At 49.2% G+C, this 15,199-nt stretch overlaps 1 protein-coding gene across 2 annotated transcripts in view; it reads right to left on the bottom strand.

The window, feature by feature from the left end:
* Positions 1-473: 473 nt before the first annotated feature.
* NEXMIF (neurite extension and migration factor) overlaps positions 474-15,199 on the bottom strand; it is a 168,926-nt gene continuing 154,200 nt past the window's right edge. For both annotated transcript variants that reach the window (XM_054215007.1, XM_054215006.1), the window contains exons 3-4: positions 8,510-8,634; positions 474-4,777 (exon numbers count right to left, since the gene is read on the bottom strand). In XM_054215007.1, the coding sequence (XP_054070982.1) occupies positions 474-4,777; positions 8,510-8,585 (4,380 nt within the window). In that variant the 5' untranslated portion in view covers positions 8,586-8,634. The remainder of the gene's footprint in view (positions 4,778-8,509; positions 8,635-15,199) is intronic.

Here is a 15,199-nt window from a genome sequence, read left to right as displayed (position 1 = left end):
GGTTTATTTTTTACAAAATGTTCAACCAAAAAAAAAAAAAAAGTCTTTCCTCGTCAAAATCATTAAAAAGAGCGTGTAATCACGGTTTGTTTTTTTGTTTTTTGTTTTTTTTTTTTCCCCCCAATAAATAAGTAATTAAAAACTGAAGAAGCCAAACAGCAGAAAAGAGTAGCCTTGTTAGTGTTTTTAACCCCAGCCAAGCCAGAAAATTGGTCATTCTTTTAGGTAGCTTGCAAGTAAGAAGTATTTTCATGCATTTAAAAAAAAAAAAAAAAAAACCACAACCAAAACCCAAAGGAAAAAAAAAAAACAACCCCCAAAACCAACCAAAACTGTAAAAGGGGAACGTCTCTTTTTTTTTTTTTTTTTTTTTTTTCATGCAACTTTTGCTTTCAGGAAGGAAAAACTGAGGAACAGCGGGCTTAGCAGGTGGGAGGGAGGTTAAGGGGCATTCCAGCCAGTTTGGTGCAGCATTACCTCAGTTTCTCAAAAGCAGCTGTCACGGGGGGGTCCTTGTGGGGCTGTTCGCGGTCCGTTCGCTTTATTTTACAGTTCTCATCCCTCAGCGATTTCGAACTGGATTTATGACGGTAGAGTTTTTTATGGGTAGGTCCGTTATTGCCTAAAGTGCTCAGGTTACTATAGTTTTTATCAAAAAAGGGAGCATGAATGTCCGTGGTGAACCCAGTCGAGCAGTTGGGGCGACCGGGGTCGCCGGCTGCGGCTTTGCCGTTTTTGCTTGAGCCCTTGGTGTTCGACTTGTGGTTCTTCGCCGCCCCCGGTGAGCCACCGTTCGCCTTCTTCTTCGACTCTTGGGACGTCCCTGCCAAAATTTTAAGAGTTTTCAGTTTCAGGCTGTTGGACTCCGGCGACCGGAATATGTCTGGAACGCTGTTGTGGCCAACAGGCCCCCACAAGGGCTCGATGGAGGCCATCATAAACCTCTGGACGTCCGCCATTCCCGACGCGATGTTGGACAGGATGTTGGAAGGCTCCTCAAACTCCCGCTGATCGTCGTCCAGGAGGCTGGTGGCATTGCCCAGGCTGGCTTCTGACCAGCCCGTGCCACCCTCTTTTCCCAGTGCCCACTCTCCGGAGAGCCCGTTGTGCTTGCCCAGTTTCACCCCGGCCGGGCCGCAATGCTGAGAGCTCTCGGCAAGGCCCTTGGTGGCGGTGGCCACGTTGCTCAGCTGGTTGACCACCCTGCCGCCAACAGCTGGAGCCTTCTCGCCGTTGACTCCCGCCGCGTTTTTCCCTTTCCTGGTGGATTTGGGTGCCTGCCTGGAGTTTTTCCCTTGCGGCTTATCGGTTCCTTTGTTGGTTTTGGGCGATTTTTTCCGGGTGGCTTTCTGGGAAGAGCTTTGGTTTGTACCCACATTCTTGCTGGATGAACTTTTCCTCTTCGATTTTGACACTTTGCTATTGGTGCTAATTTGACCAGATGGCTCATTAAATGTTGACAAGCATGGACTCTTTTCGAGAAGGCTGACAGAATCTTCATCGTTGAACATATGGAACTGGAACTGGTGATTATTTAAAGCAAACCCATTATCTGCCTGATCCTCGGTCTGCAGGACCCCGCAGTTCCACTTGACCTTCTCGGAGCTGTTGAGGGCGGCCTGGGGGCTCTCCTGAAAGCCCTTCAGGGTGCCCAGAGGCTTGGCGTCGGAGCCAGCTATCTGCGGGGACAGGTTGGGAGTGTCCGGAGGGGACATCTCCGAAAGCGACGACTGGCGGAACTTATCAGGCGTGAAGTTGGAAATGTCTAAAAGGTCCGTGGACTCCTTCAGAGGGGTGATTTCGTCTATGCTCTGCTGGATCACTAGCTTGGGACTGCAGTGGGCCAAGAAATCGTCATTAATATCATCCTCGCCGTCCTTTTCACAAGACTTTAAACTTAAAGAACTGTAATTGCTAGAACTAACTGACAATGAACCCACTGAATCAAAACTAATGAGCCTGCCATCATCTGTACTTAGTGTACCTCGTTGGAAATGAAAGCGCCCCTCTCCATTATTAAAATGACATGACTGATAAGAATCATCAGACTGCACTTGTTGGCTATCCGGCATGTAATTTTTTTGGTAGAGCAATTTGCTGCTATTCAGATTGACTTGAGTGTATCCAGAGGCAGGGAGGCCGTCTGCGCCCGCAGCACCGCCGCCCCCGAACTCGCTCGGCAGCCCGGCTGCATCCCGCATGTCGCCGGGGAAGTCCTGGCGGTTGCTGCCGGCAGCTTTGCTGGCCGGCCACATGCTACCGAAGCTGCTCTGCTCCATCTCCAAGTGGCCGGGCGACTGCTGCAGCTCCGACTCGGAGGGCGGGGAGAGCACGCAGCTCTGCGCCGGCTGCAGAGCCGGGAAGGGCTTTTCCGCCGGGACGATGCTGGGGAGCGGGTGCTGCTGCTGCTCGGAGGGATGCTGGGCGAAGTATGAGATACTGGTGTTGCTCGACAAATCAGAAGCATCTAACAACGTCTGCAGATACCCTCCGGGAATCAGGGGTACATTGGTGGTGATATTAGCAGATGGCAGAGGCTTGTCTGAAGAGGAGGTGGATGGTAGGAAAGGAGAATTTTTAGCAACCTTATCCTCGTGGCACTCCGGGAGATGGGAGCTGTCTGAAGCACAAGGAACGTTTTCGTCCTTCAGGCGCACTGCAGAGTCCTGGTTTTCCAGCGCCGGGGAGCCCTCCGCCGTGCTGGTAGCAGCTTTGATCTTCTTGCACTTCAACCTGGCTTCACTTTTGAATTTGATTCTGCGGAGCACTTTCCTCTCCGTCCCCTTGTGCTCCCGCTCCTGCGATTTGCATTTCACGGCGGCGATGCCCGTGATGTCACTTACGTGTAATCCGTTGGCACAGCTGGGGGTGGCGATGGCTAACGCCGGCAGCCCTTTCAGGCCCGCGTCCTCTTTACTGCTGCAAGGCTGCTTGTGATCAGAGGAGCAAGAGCCCAGCTTGTTCACTGATTGCTCGATGGCTTTAATTCTTTGAATCCGGTGCCTGTTTGCTAGCTTGCATTTTCGCTTCCGTGGGTGAGGGAGGAACGAAGCATCTGAGCCGTTAAGATAGAAATTCTGCTTGTGGTAGAGAGACGATCTGAGCAAATCCAGCCGGCTCTGCTGCCTCTCTTGCCAGAAGCCCTTCAGTGGGGCCAGCTTTTCGTATTTGCTGAGCAGCTCCTCGTTTAGGGTAACAGTTGTCTCGTTGGCATCCACTTTGCTGAGCTTCACCAGCATATGCTTCTCCCCTTTAAACCTGTTAATGATGATGTACTTGATGATAACGGGGGGCTCCTTGCGAGAGACTTTTCGCCGTTTCTTGGGACACCACTCGTCGTCGTCCTCTTCCTTGGGCCCGTCCGGCAGCCACTCCTTCTTGTCCAGGATCTTCTCGTTCTCGATGGAGTCCACATCGTACAGGTAGTCGTCGCTGTATCGCACTTTCCTCTTTGCCCGCAACCCGTAGTTCTGCTGAATGAAGGAGCTGGAGTGGTCCCGGGACAGGTACCGGCTGCAGTCCTTGATATCCCGCAGCACGTCATAGGAGGACTCCGTGCAAGTGCTGTCGTCGCTGAACTCCCCGGAGTCCTCCGTGGAATTCACCGAGTCCAAGAAGTGGCTCCTCTTGGAGCCCACATACTGCACCATCTCTGTGCTGTTGCAAGATTTATTTAAGGCAGCTTTCTCCTCCTCCTCGCCGTCCTCTTCCTCGCCGTCCTCCTCCTCCTCCCCCCAGATGATGCCTTCCTCAGATTTGAACTGCGAAGGGTCGGTGGCACCGCCAGGCCCCCTTTTCAGGGTGCTCCTGCTGTCCCTTTTGGTGCAGTTGCCAAACACGCTGGGGAAGAAGTTGAACTGGGCGTCCTCCTGCAGGGTGGTGGTCTTCTCCCGCACGTTGTCCTGGAAAGATTCGTATCTAATCTTTAGGGAGCAGACATCGCTTCCCAAGGTGGAATCGTCGTCATCGAACATATAATTATCCACGTCTTCCTCGGAAAACAGATTTACAGAAAGCTCATTTTTGGAGCAGAGGTCAAGCAGCTCAATTTTACTTTCACTAATGAAAGATTCAAAATAGCCCCATTCCTGGTTGGGATTTGTTAGTAAAGGTTCCTCACCATTGCATTTGTCTAATAGTAATCCCTCGTAATAATTTTTCTGAGTGGGGTCCTCTGAATCACTGTCAGATTTTTCTGCATCTCTTTTGTCCGCTGCCCTCGATTTATGCATAGGGAAGCTTAAAAGCTGGTCTGAAAGCAGTTGATCCCCATATCTCATGGTTTCTCCTGTGCTCATGCAGTGAATCCCTATATCAGAGACCGAACAGGTGTCATAATCCCTATTTATATCCCCCACTTTCAAGCTTATTCCCGGCTCTGCATCAATGCCGTCCTTTGATTCAATAAAGCAGCCCAGACAGGTCCGGCTCGGCTGCATCAAGCAGTCACCCGTCAGTGCCGACATGCCTCCGGGCTCCATCATGGTGAAGGGAGCCTTCTCGCAGTCGCCCGGCAGCGACCAGGAGCTCATGCCCTTTGTCACGCAGGACGTGAGGGAGATGGCGTGGGCGGAGGAGTCATCCGAGGCGTGCTCGGGGACATCGGTGAGCCGCAGCGGTGACGGGGGGCTCAGCAAACAGGGCTTCTTTGAAGTCAGGGATGGCAGCGCCCGGTGGCACGCGTGGTTTTCCTTCTGAGCTGTCGTCAGGGCTGAGAACGTGACCGCGGCCTCGGCAGCGGTGCAAGGCCTCTCATCGCCATCCAGGGAGTGCGGCTCTGGGAGGGAGGGAAGGAAAAGGGAGGGAGAGAAGAAAGGAAAAAGAGAGAGGGTTTACAACCCTTGCAGTGCTGCTGGGGCTTGCCACCCCGCTCCCCTTCTCCCCGGGCTTCGGTGGCAACTTTTCCCAACCACTCCTTTGGGAAGCAGAAGACGCCCTTCCCGCGGGAGCATGAACCTTCCCTTCTGGATCCAATTAACGTGGTGATGCGCAAGGAAGGGAGAGGTAAACACAGCCCCCCCCGCCCCCTGCATCCAGCTGGAAGAGGTACAAGAGTACATTTGAAAAACCAAAACCATCCGTTCTTTGCTCCTCATATACATACCGTTACCTGGATACTGCCTTTCAAATCTGACAAGGTTATTAAAAAACAAAACAAGCCTAATAAAAAATGTTCCCATTAACATTGAAAAAAATGAATGGAAAAATAAGATCCTTAAAGAAACAAAGCATCCCCCCTGCGGTGCCTGCAGCTTAAACATACCTGAGCGGCATTTCGGCTCGAGAGTCAGAAAGTTAGGGCTATTTTTAAAAGCCCAGTGGTCTTTTTGTCACTGTCCACGCCAAGGGAAAGCAGAAGGTAACACCGAGTTTAAAGCAATTATTGTCAGAATTATTGTGGGTTCTGCCAGTCTTCCCTAATCTCTAAAAATGCCTTTTTAATAAAGGTTTTTTATTTTTACCTCGTCGCACTCTTTTATGGCAGAATAAAGTTATGAATATACTTTTATCTGACTTCTGGCTCAACGGACGATACGACCCTTGAAATTTAAATACGATGTCTTTTCATCCATGAACACGCTCTGATATCTCTGTATTAAAAAAATATATCTATATACCAATGTGTGCATTCACACCAGCTGGAATCCTCTGCCGACTCGGAGCAGAGCCCGGAGCTTTTGTAGTGGCTCACATCTTACCTTGGCCACGGCTCCGCTGAAGGCCGGGGGGGCGAAAGCGGAAGCAGCACAGCCTTTCCGAGGGGGGAACAAGCGCTTTAAAATGCAGCTGGAGCACCAGGCTGTTGCGAGAAATGGGGCATCGGAAGGGATGTGGCACCTAGGCGGTTGCTGCGACCCTCCGCCACAAATGCTTTTATTTAAAATGGATAGAAAAGCAAGCCTCCCCCCGCCCCCCCACACCCATGCCAACCGACATACGGGGCACGATGTGGGCACGACGAAACCCCAGCCGTGCCGGTGCTGCCGAGCAGAGCCGGGCTCCCACCCACAGGTGGGCAATAGGAAAAGGAGCGGGATGCGATGCCAAGCGTAAAACCGAGAGGAGGCCAAAATCCCCCCAGTCTCACCCCAAAAGCTCCCAGCGGTTTTGTGCTACAGGGGCCTTGGGGACGGAGCCCTGGGTAAAGCCCTAGGCCAGCCCAAGCAAGTCGCAGGCAGAGCCACGCAGCGCCCCAAGGACTTTAAATAGCTTCCCAAACACCGTACAAATCAAAGCAGAAGTGCAAAGCCATGCCTCTCAACATCTTCAACACGCGTGGCTTGGAAAAGACCAGGCGTCAATTGCTCGAAATCTGCGCTGCTTCCCTTCCCTCAAAAAGGGTTAAAAAAAAAATAAAAAAGCTGATTTTTGAGTCCCTCCCACCAGTTTTTAGCTCAGAAATGCAGAGGTGGTATCTTTTTCCTTAAGCACCAAAACAAATTAACCAGTGCAGTTCCACTTCAGAAGTAACATAAAATAAAAATCAGCTTGGAGCTGACAGGGAGCATGGAAAATTTGAGGATAAAAGAAGAATGCCTGTGAACGCCGCAAGACTCAAAAAAGGGGGGAGACAGAAAGCTGAAATTCAATCTCAAATGCTGCATTCAATCCACAGAGATGCCATTATATAAAATAAACTCTCCCTGGGTGCTTCTTTAGGTTTATACCTGTGTAAGTGAACTTAACTCCTGTGAAATACAAACGCCAAAACTTCATTTCTTGTATCATCCAAAAACGGGCGCACGTTCAACTGATGCTCTAAAGCAAACCGTACTCCAAAAGACCACAGTTAAAAATGAAAACGCTGGAGAAGCAACACCACCTTTCCCGGTTTAACTCAACAGCCATCCAAAAGCACGTGGGCAGCCTGAGCCGAAAAATATGGAAGCATCGTGCTGTGAATCAGCTCGAAGGGAGACCAGTCCCTAACTGGGCACCGCAGCAACCCGAGGGCTGCTCTGGATTCTCTGCGGCCAGAACCCATCTATATTTGGGGCGAGAGGAGGCAAAAAGCATCATCCCCATCTCCAGTGCCATCGACGGGGAGGTGGCGGCATCGGAGCCCCTTACTAGCTCGTTGCTTCGGATTCAGCAGCAACTCCTACACAAAAATGTTTAATTAAAGCGCTTTTTAAGCCCAGTTTAATTGAATTCCATGGAAGTGGTATCAGATTCTAGAAATCCCCCATCTTTACTGAGCAGGTAGGCACTGATTTTACTGCTGATTAGATTAGACAAGGGGACCATGGCTAGAAAATCTCCTTGCAGCTCCAGCAGCCGCGGCTTTACCATGGTTGGTCATGAAGGACATGGGCTGACAGATACCTCCAAAATTACGTCGAAGGGGCAAACGCAAGCGTACGCTTCACTTGCCACCAGCACATGTTGCAGGGTCCCCACGGGCACCCGTGTGGCTGGAGTCGCTCCAGGTTTTGGGTAACAAACATGAACAACGTTTGCCTCTACGCACCTTGTTTTGAGACGACAGAAGGATCTGAACATACAAGACGTCAGAGGACCAAGTCCTTGATATCTAATAGGGTCAAATTTATATCTAAATAAATATTTCTCTCTCTCTTTCAAGATTCATAGGCCAATAAAAAATGTAAAAAGCCATGAAATTTAACATATAAATGTAGTGAAGAATGGAAACGTCAAGTTCAGCCTCAGCGCTGGACTGGCACTGCACATGCTATGGCTAGCAACTGAAGTCCAAATGACTTGAGAAAATGCGCAAGGGAATATTTATTTCAGTTTTCAGGCAGCAAAGCGCTGTTACTCCTAATCAGTTATTGCTTTTGAAAGTAAGTATGGAATTGATTAAATAGATGCAAAGGTAGGTGGTCTTCAGGTTGCTGGAAGGGGCTGATCCTTCCCCACCGATGTCGATGGAAGCCGGAATGACACAGTGGCTCCCAGGAGCACGACTGTGGCCAGCAGCACCAGTGCGTGCGCAGAAGCAGTGTTATGGGCCAGGGGATCCCACCTGCTGGCCAACGGGCCACGCTGAAAAGTCAATAACAAGCTGGCAAGTTCGACCTTCCCTTTCCATGGGTGCTAATCCCGGTTTGTTTCTTCTACCTAACCCTTAATTTTTCCCCACTTTGTAGGGACTGAATATCCTTCAGTCAAATTTTGCTGAGACGGGCTAGTGGGTTCATGAGCAATTGCGAAGAGAGGGAAAGATTCCCAACAGACAGAGGCGCTACATGGCCTTCTATGACTTTTTTTCCCAAAGAAATCAAACTAAAATCCATAATTCAAACTGCACGTGCACATAAACATTTCCAACCATTCCAACGGGCAAAAGCAATACTTGCTACAACCTAAAAAGGTGTAAATTCATAGCTGGAGTGACATCTGCGCAGAAAACGGACATTTACCCTATTGCTCCACATTGCCGAGATACCCGCAAACTGCTAAAATTAAATACACGAAAGGAATTAGGAAAATAAGTTGGCTTGCAAGTTGTCGCTGCTCCCTCATGTACTGTAATTAAGTTCCTTACCATTTTCTTTCACCCCATTAATCAGGATAGTTTCTTGGTCTTCTGAGGCACAATCCTGCTCTTGTTGGTCATCCATCAATTTAACCTCTTTCTGTTCACTCCATGCCCCACTGCATCTGGCCAACCTGCACATTTCCAGAAACATAACCATAGTCAGTACAATTCCCAGAATCAGCTCAAGGAACCGTGAGTAAAAAATAACAATAATAAAAAAACCCCCGCACAACGTCACGTGCTGCCCTTACCCTGCTTAAGAGGACAAATACTGTTTATTTAGGCCACCGTACTTTCACTTTTCCACTCCAAAAGCCAAGCCCAATGTATTTCGGCAAGGTTAAAATGCTATATATCACCATTTCCTTCCCCAAAGTCCTTCTTTAGAAGGTGGAGCGGTGCCTTGCACCTCTGCAGCACCCTTCGCACCGCCCAAAACTGCTTTGCAAAGGCAGGGAACCGTTGTTATCTCCAGACAGGAGAGTGGAGACATACAGAGGAGAAACGCAGATGTCCCGAGCGACAACTGCTCGCCCTAGCTACCAGCTACCGCACTCGTCTTCCAAGCGCTGGCAGGTATGAAAAACTCCCCAAAAAAGCTGTTTTGGGGGAAAAAATATCTCTAGTCTTATTCTTCCCTCAAAACACTTCTTCATCATGAGAGCTCCTTCCTTGGAAGCCTTGTTCCCCAGCCACCTACCACTGCCCTCATGGCCCCCGTTCACCTCGGTTGTATGACCACCAGTCGAGGCTGACTGGACTTGGTGGTACTTCTCTGAAGCAACAAAACTGAGATGAGAATCAGGCCCAGGTTTTCTCCCTTCCTTCGCTGAAGATCCCCCCCGCCATTACAACAATCACGTGCCGAAGGAGAGACGCGGCTGAGTCCCCACACAAGGGCAGCACAGGATGACCCTCATCGCTGCTCCCAAGGGACAGAATCTCACCTCTTTGACTGTAAATTCAAGTCAGAATCTATTTGTTTCCTTCTGGCAACTTGAACTCAACTTTTTCTCTCTCTTAGAACAGGTACTAGATTGAAGCATTTTAGGTTGTTTTTGTGGTTTTTGTTTGCCTTTGTGGTTTTTTGTTGTTGTTTTTTGTTTTTTTTTTTTTAAATCAACATTTGTTAATGTCTGATCTTCCTACAGTATTCACTGCCCTGGGTTCAGCAGCCAAACTTCATTCATATTCAGATTTGTGGTGGAGTCCTCTTAATTAATGTGAAATCTTTACAACCCTCTTAGTAAGTGAAACCTTCACTGAACTTAAAGATGTTGTGACACCCAGAGTAAGATAAGAATAACAAGCATCAGTAACTCAATTCCTTTGCATATTTAGAGGAATATTTAACTAACCCTGAGAGTTCCACTTCGACGCAGATCCGCATTTCAAAGCTCTCGCCCGGCGAGTCGGTTTGCTGCAGAAGGCGCCCTCTCTCCCGCCAGCGCTCGCACCCTCCCCACCGCCCCGCGCTCCCACCGCTGCTGAGAAAAGCCCCAGCCCAAGCATCGCTGCAACTAACGGGAGCGACGCGGAACGCCAAGGCACGGGTCAGGCGTGGTTGGCAGTTATTTCCATGCAACGTGAAGAAGATTAACTTCTAAGAGTGAAAGCTGATCCGTGTTTTCCGGTAACAGTCTACAACTTCTTGCCTCCTTGATACTATCTCCTGCTTATTAAGTGTATCGTAATGAATATAAATATTAATAAAGTTTAAGAAATAGCTATTAATGAAAATATTAATGAAATACCTTAAGCCTCAGAAGAACCAGAGGCTTCTCAGGAGACCAGAGAACCATCACTGGCCCCACACATGGGCCAGGGTGACTTCTGGGGAGGGGGCTGTTTGCTGCCTGAGAAAGCTCCGGGAGAAGGAAAAGCCGAGCTGAGTACGGAGCTTCAGTAGATTGTGACCTGGAAGATGTGTTTTGCACACCCTCGTGGTCCCAGGTGGGAGAGAAATGTGCAAAGATCTTCCACTTCAATGAGCCATGGGCAAGAAGGGTTGGAGGATGGCGCATTCGGCTACGCACATTTACAGATCTGAACCCGCTGCTCACTTCGTGGCGCTCAGTGTGGATGGTAGGACCATCATCTTCAATGTACAGAAGGTTATAATCAATGTTGCTGTACACTCTGATCTCTACCGTCTTTCTGAAGCGCAGAGGTGATGCTCTGACAGAGGCTAATTCGCGCACGGTCACCAGCAGATGCAAAGCAAAAGGGGAGAGGTCCTGCCATCGCGTCTCGCTTGTGACTATCTGTAGCTGAGGGGCTTCAGCGTTCAGAGACTACACCCGCAATTTATTCCATTAATTTCCCTAATTATTTTCAACCTCGTTGAGGCTGCTGGCCTCCACAGCACCTTGGGGTAATGTGTGAAATCACGCAGCTTCAGTGCTGCGCGAACTCGACCCGCTTTTGTTGGGTTTGGACCTGCTGTCCTCCAAAGGACGGGCCATGTCTTCTCACAGAAATACAGCCTCAGTCCTAGAAAGGACTTGCAGTATAACCATCATTTCAATATTCAATAATATTTAAATATTACTGAAATATATAATAATATGCACAGGAGAATCACGGCACCATTTTAAGTTATCCAAGTACATAAGCCAAACCAGGATACTCCTGAACTTCTTCTCACTGTTCAGTGTTTAACCCACAGGACCAGGTCGAGGGGCAAGAGCTGATCGAGTGTTGCTGTAGAAGGCTTCATCCTGCGAGTCAGGGCTTTACCAGCTCAATAAGCTGAGACCCGCAGTTGGGAGCTCAGAAGCACCGTCTCTGCACGCCTCTGCTCACCTGATCTCCGCCTGGGTGTGCTGGTTTATAACGATTTGGTGTAAAATGCCACAGGTGGCCTGTTTTCCACCGGTAACATAATCCCAGCCATATTAACGTAATGGCTTGCAATGAATAAAACATAGGACAAACGCAGAAACAATAATTCTCCAATAATGTAAATTTGTCACTTCCAGCGCGCAAAACATCTCCAGAGAAAAAATAACAACGTGGACATAAAACACTAGCGAGCTCACCACGAAAGATCCCAAGCATTTTAAAGAAGGCATCATCCTGTTCCGGCTGGGATTTCCACCGGAGGAGGAAGGAGCAGGGTCTGACGCGTGGGTTGCACATCCCTCTGCCCACGTCCTTCTTGCTCTTTCCGTCTGTGGAGCCGCTGGTTTGACTGCGCTTTGCAAACAGGTACGTGGGGGAGGCTTCTGCCTTTCCTTACTTCTGAGAGATGCTCAACAGCCAACCTTCAAGGAGAGAGCAGGGCTCGTTTGGGCAACAGACTGAGAAGGCAAGCAATGGGCAAGCAATGGGCAAGCAATGGGCAAGGAGGCAGACGAGCAAAGGGAGGAAGAAAAAGAGGGTTTATAGGTGGGGAAACCTGTGGGACTTTTAATCTCCTATTATTATTTTTTGGGATATGTGTGTATAAGGGGTAGGGAAAGGCAGAAGGGACGTTTGCAGTGGATGCGATCCAAAGGCTGGAGAAGACAACGAGGGTGATGAAATGCGGGAACAAAGGGGATGTGCCCGTGGACGACTACTTGCCTCGAGCACAGCAAGTCGGAAAGCAGAGCTGAGCTCTAGAAATGAGCTGGAAAGAACTGAGAGGTGTTCAGACGGGGGATCTTCACATACGGTCGGAGAGAGATGATGCGCGAATGAGCCAGACAATCTGAAGTTTGCAGAGATCTGCTGAACAAGAGGACCTCTGGGGAGCTGCGTGGCCATGAAAGGTCAGATCCCAAGAGGGACAGGGAGAAACACCAGCGACTGCGAAAGAAAAGCTGACAAAGGGGCTTGACGCGATGCAGAACAAGAAACCAAAGGCTGTGAATAACAAAGAGAAGAAGAACAGCTGGGTCCCTGGGAAGAAAAGCTAAACTGAGAGAGGTCTGGGGTATAAAGGCGATGGGCAGAGAACACACTGGGTGGCGGGAGAGCACAGAACACAGAGCCATCTGCGGACAGAAGAACAAAAGGGAGAGAATATGGATTTCAGACAGCGTCAGGCCATTGAAGAGACACACGACTGGGGTCACGCTGTTATGAAGAGCCAACTGGAGGAAAATCAGTCACCAGCTTGAAGTTTGTGAACTTGACTGGAGCTAGAGTGGATGGAGGAAGAGGATGGCGGGTGGAAGACACGGAGTCAGATGAAGTCCATGTCTCTGGAGGAGGAGGGCAGGAGCACAGCTTGGCAGGCTGGGCTTCAAGGACAGTCACGGGTGGCTCAGTCATAGGGAAGAATTCAGAAGGACTTTTCTTGATTGCACCACATACTTTAGGGCAGTGGTCTGCTAAGATCACAGCTGGCATGACAGAGAAAGATGCAGGCTAAGAAAGGAGATCAAAGGGAAGAAGTCGCAGAAAGCAAGCAGTGGAGCTAAAAAGTAAGCCAACTAGTTTTAAGCACAAGATGGACAAATTAATGGACAGAAGGACAGGATGCAGGTGCCCGTGACAGCAGCACACAGGACTCGGTGACCTGGAGAAACCCCTTGCAGCCCTGCGACTCGTGTCAGGTGAAAGACTGCAAGTGCCTCAAAAAACCCCGCAGGATCACAGCTGAGAAAATTCTCCATTCCTCACGGTTCCTGTCAGTTTTCCCACTGCTTGTGCTAATGGGGTTGTTCAAAAGCTGTTAGCGTCTATATTGCACGCACGAATCCGGAAGAATACAAACGCAGCACCCAAAATGGACCCTCCACTGTAAACCTCCCGTTGCCTTATGAGTAGGTGTCCTCAGCCCAGATGGCCAAGTAACCCAAAGAACTTTTTTATTCTGTTTTAAAAACCCATGTGATACTCAAGAAGTTTTACAGGCATTGGTGTTGCCGGCAGACATGGCCAGAGAACGAAAGCCCATGTCCCAGCTGAGATCCCACTAGCTCCATCTGCTCCCAGCCATGGTTAGGGGCAAGATCCTGGTAGAACATCCCTTCAACAGTTCTTTGGAGTAAAATCAGATTATTTCTTTTCCTACAAGTTCAACAGGGTATGCAAAGCAACAGAAGCAAGGCTCCCTGTAGGAAATGGAATCGAGGGGTGCTGGTTATTTGCCTAGAACAGGAGGAAACACCCAAAGGACAAAGCTAAAACATCTGGACATGTTCCCACATTCATCTCCAGTCACATAAACGATGGGCCTTATGTTCACTTAAAACTGGTGGGGTTTTTGTACAGCTTGGATTTTAACATGTTCCTACCAACATTAACTTTACAAAGGCGAAAGGGGAAACACCACCAATTTACACAACCACGAGGGAAAAACGCATCTGCTCAATGCCTGTCCTCCACAAAGAAAGCAACAAATTGCTTTGCTTCTTTCTCAGCCAGAAAATGCCCGTTTCCCCCCAGCATTGCACGCAGCTGTCCTGAATGGGTGTTTATCAAGTGTACAGGTAGGAGACCATCACCTGGCTGCTGGTGGAGGCGCCACGGGGAGAGGACATGCCCTTCAGCCTCCCCAGCTGAAGAACCCTGCTTCCCCAGATGCCGGCCTGAGGAATTCCCAAGAAATTGTGCCGAGGGACCTGCCAGAGAGTTTTCCTCCCCCCGAGAGGACTCTGCAGACTCTTCCTTGGGAAGCAGCAGTGATTTGGCTCACGGCATTTTCCAGCAGGAGCAGCGATGGTCGCAGCGATGCCCTGGAAGAACTGAGGGGGGGATAAAGCCAGCCAGCTAGCCATGACTGCCGCGTAATCCAGTGCTTGGATGCTCACACGTATATCCTCAGCCAGCTGAACATCTGCTCCTTCACATTTCCTGAGCACCAGCATTATGCTGTTGAAGCTTAATACACTCCTCCCAAGCAGAGGAGAAAAAACAATCTACCAGGTAAAAATAAACAGCCTACGAGACTGCCTGAAAGCCCACCTACACATAGGGGAATTGTATCAGATGGACTAGATTATGGGTTAGCGATAGCTGTTCCATAATTAAAGTTGCAAGAGTGTTTCGGCTTAAAGCTGAATAAACAAAAGGTCGCTAGCACCCAGACAAAACCCAGCGTGCCGGTTCCTGTTTACACCCAGCTTTTACATACCGAGTGCTTGTATTTGTTGTAGATCAGGAGGGCAAATGGAGAGAGAGTATCCAAAGTGAAGGAAAATCTTTTTAAGGAGAAGTGGGGGAAGAAAGCGAAGAAGAAGATGTGGCTTTTTTTCCTGCAGAGTTGTGAATAAGCGCAGGTGTTCTATATATGCAGTTGTATCTTTCAAAAAAAGAGCTTTAGAGAAATTAATTACATGTCAGAGCCTCTGACAGGTCTTTTAAGAATTATGATACTTTTGAATGAAAACATTATATACTTAAAAAGAAATACCATGTAAATGTCTCTGAGATATTTACATCCAGTGGAGTAATAGTAGAAAAGAATTCAGCTCTAGCCGCGGTACGAATGGATGCTGAACATGCCGTGCTCTTCCTAACAATGACATCTCCTGCCCTTGCAGGACTTCATTAACTCTCCTGCAGAAGCACAAAACAGAGTTCAGGGGCAGCAAGACCTCTGCAGAGGAAAATATCCCAGTGATTTCCCGTTAGGTTTTGGCTTTTAGGTGCTTTTTCTTATTCCCTTTTATTCCCTTCAGCCCTGACAGACCCTGGGCGGGACACAGGATAGAGAGCTTCCCATGGAGGAAGCGTGGTGGGGCAGCGGTCCCTCCAGGCGCC

The sequence above is a fragment of the Rissa tridactyla genome, chromosome 9, assembly GCF_028500815.1.
Source record: "Rissa tridactyla isolate bRisTri1 chromosome 9, bRisTri1.patW.cur.20221130, whole genome shotgun sequence".
Lineage (NCBI taxonomy): Eukaryota > Metazoa > Chordata > Aves > Charadriiformes > Laridae > Rissa > Rissa tridactyla.
Note: the sequence above shows the minus strand (reverse complement) of the source record. Positions and strands in the feature narration are given on the sequence as shown.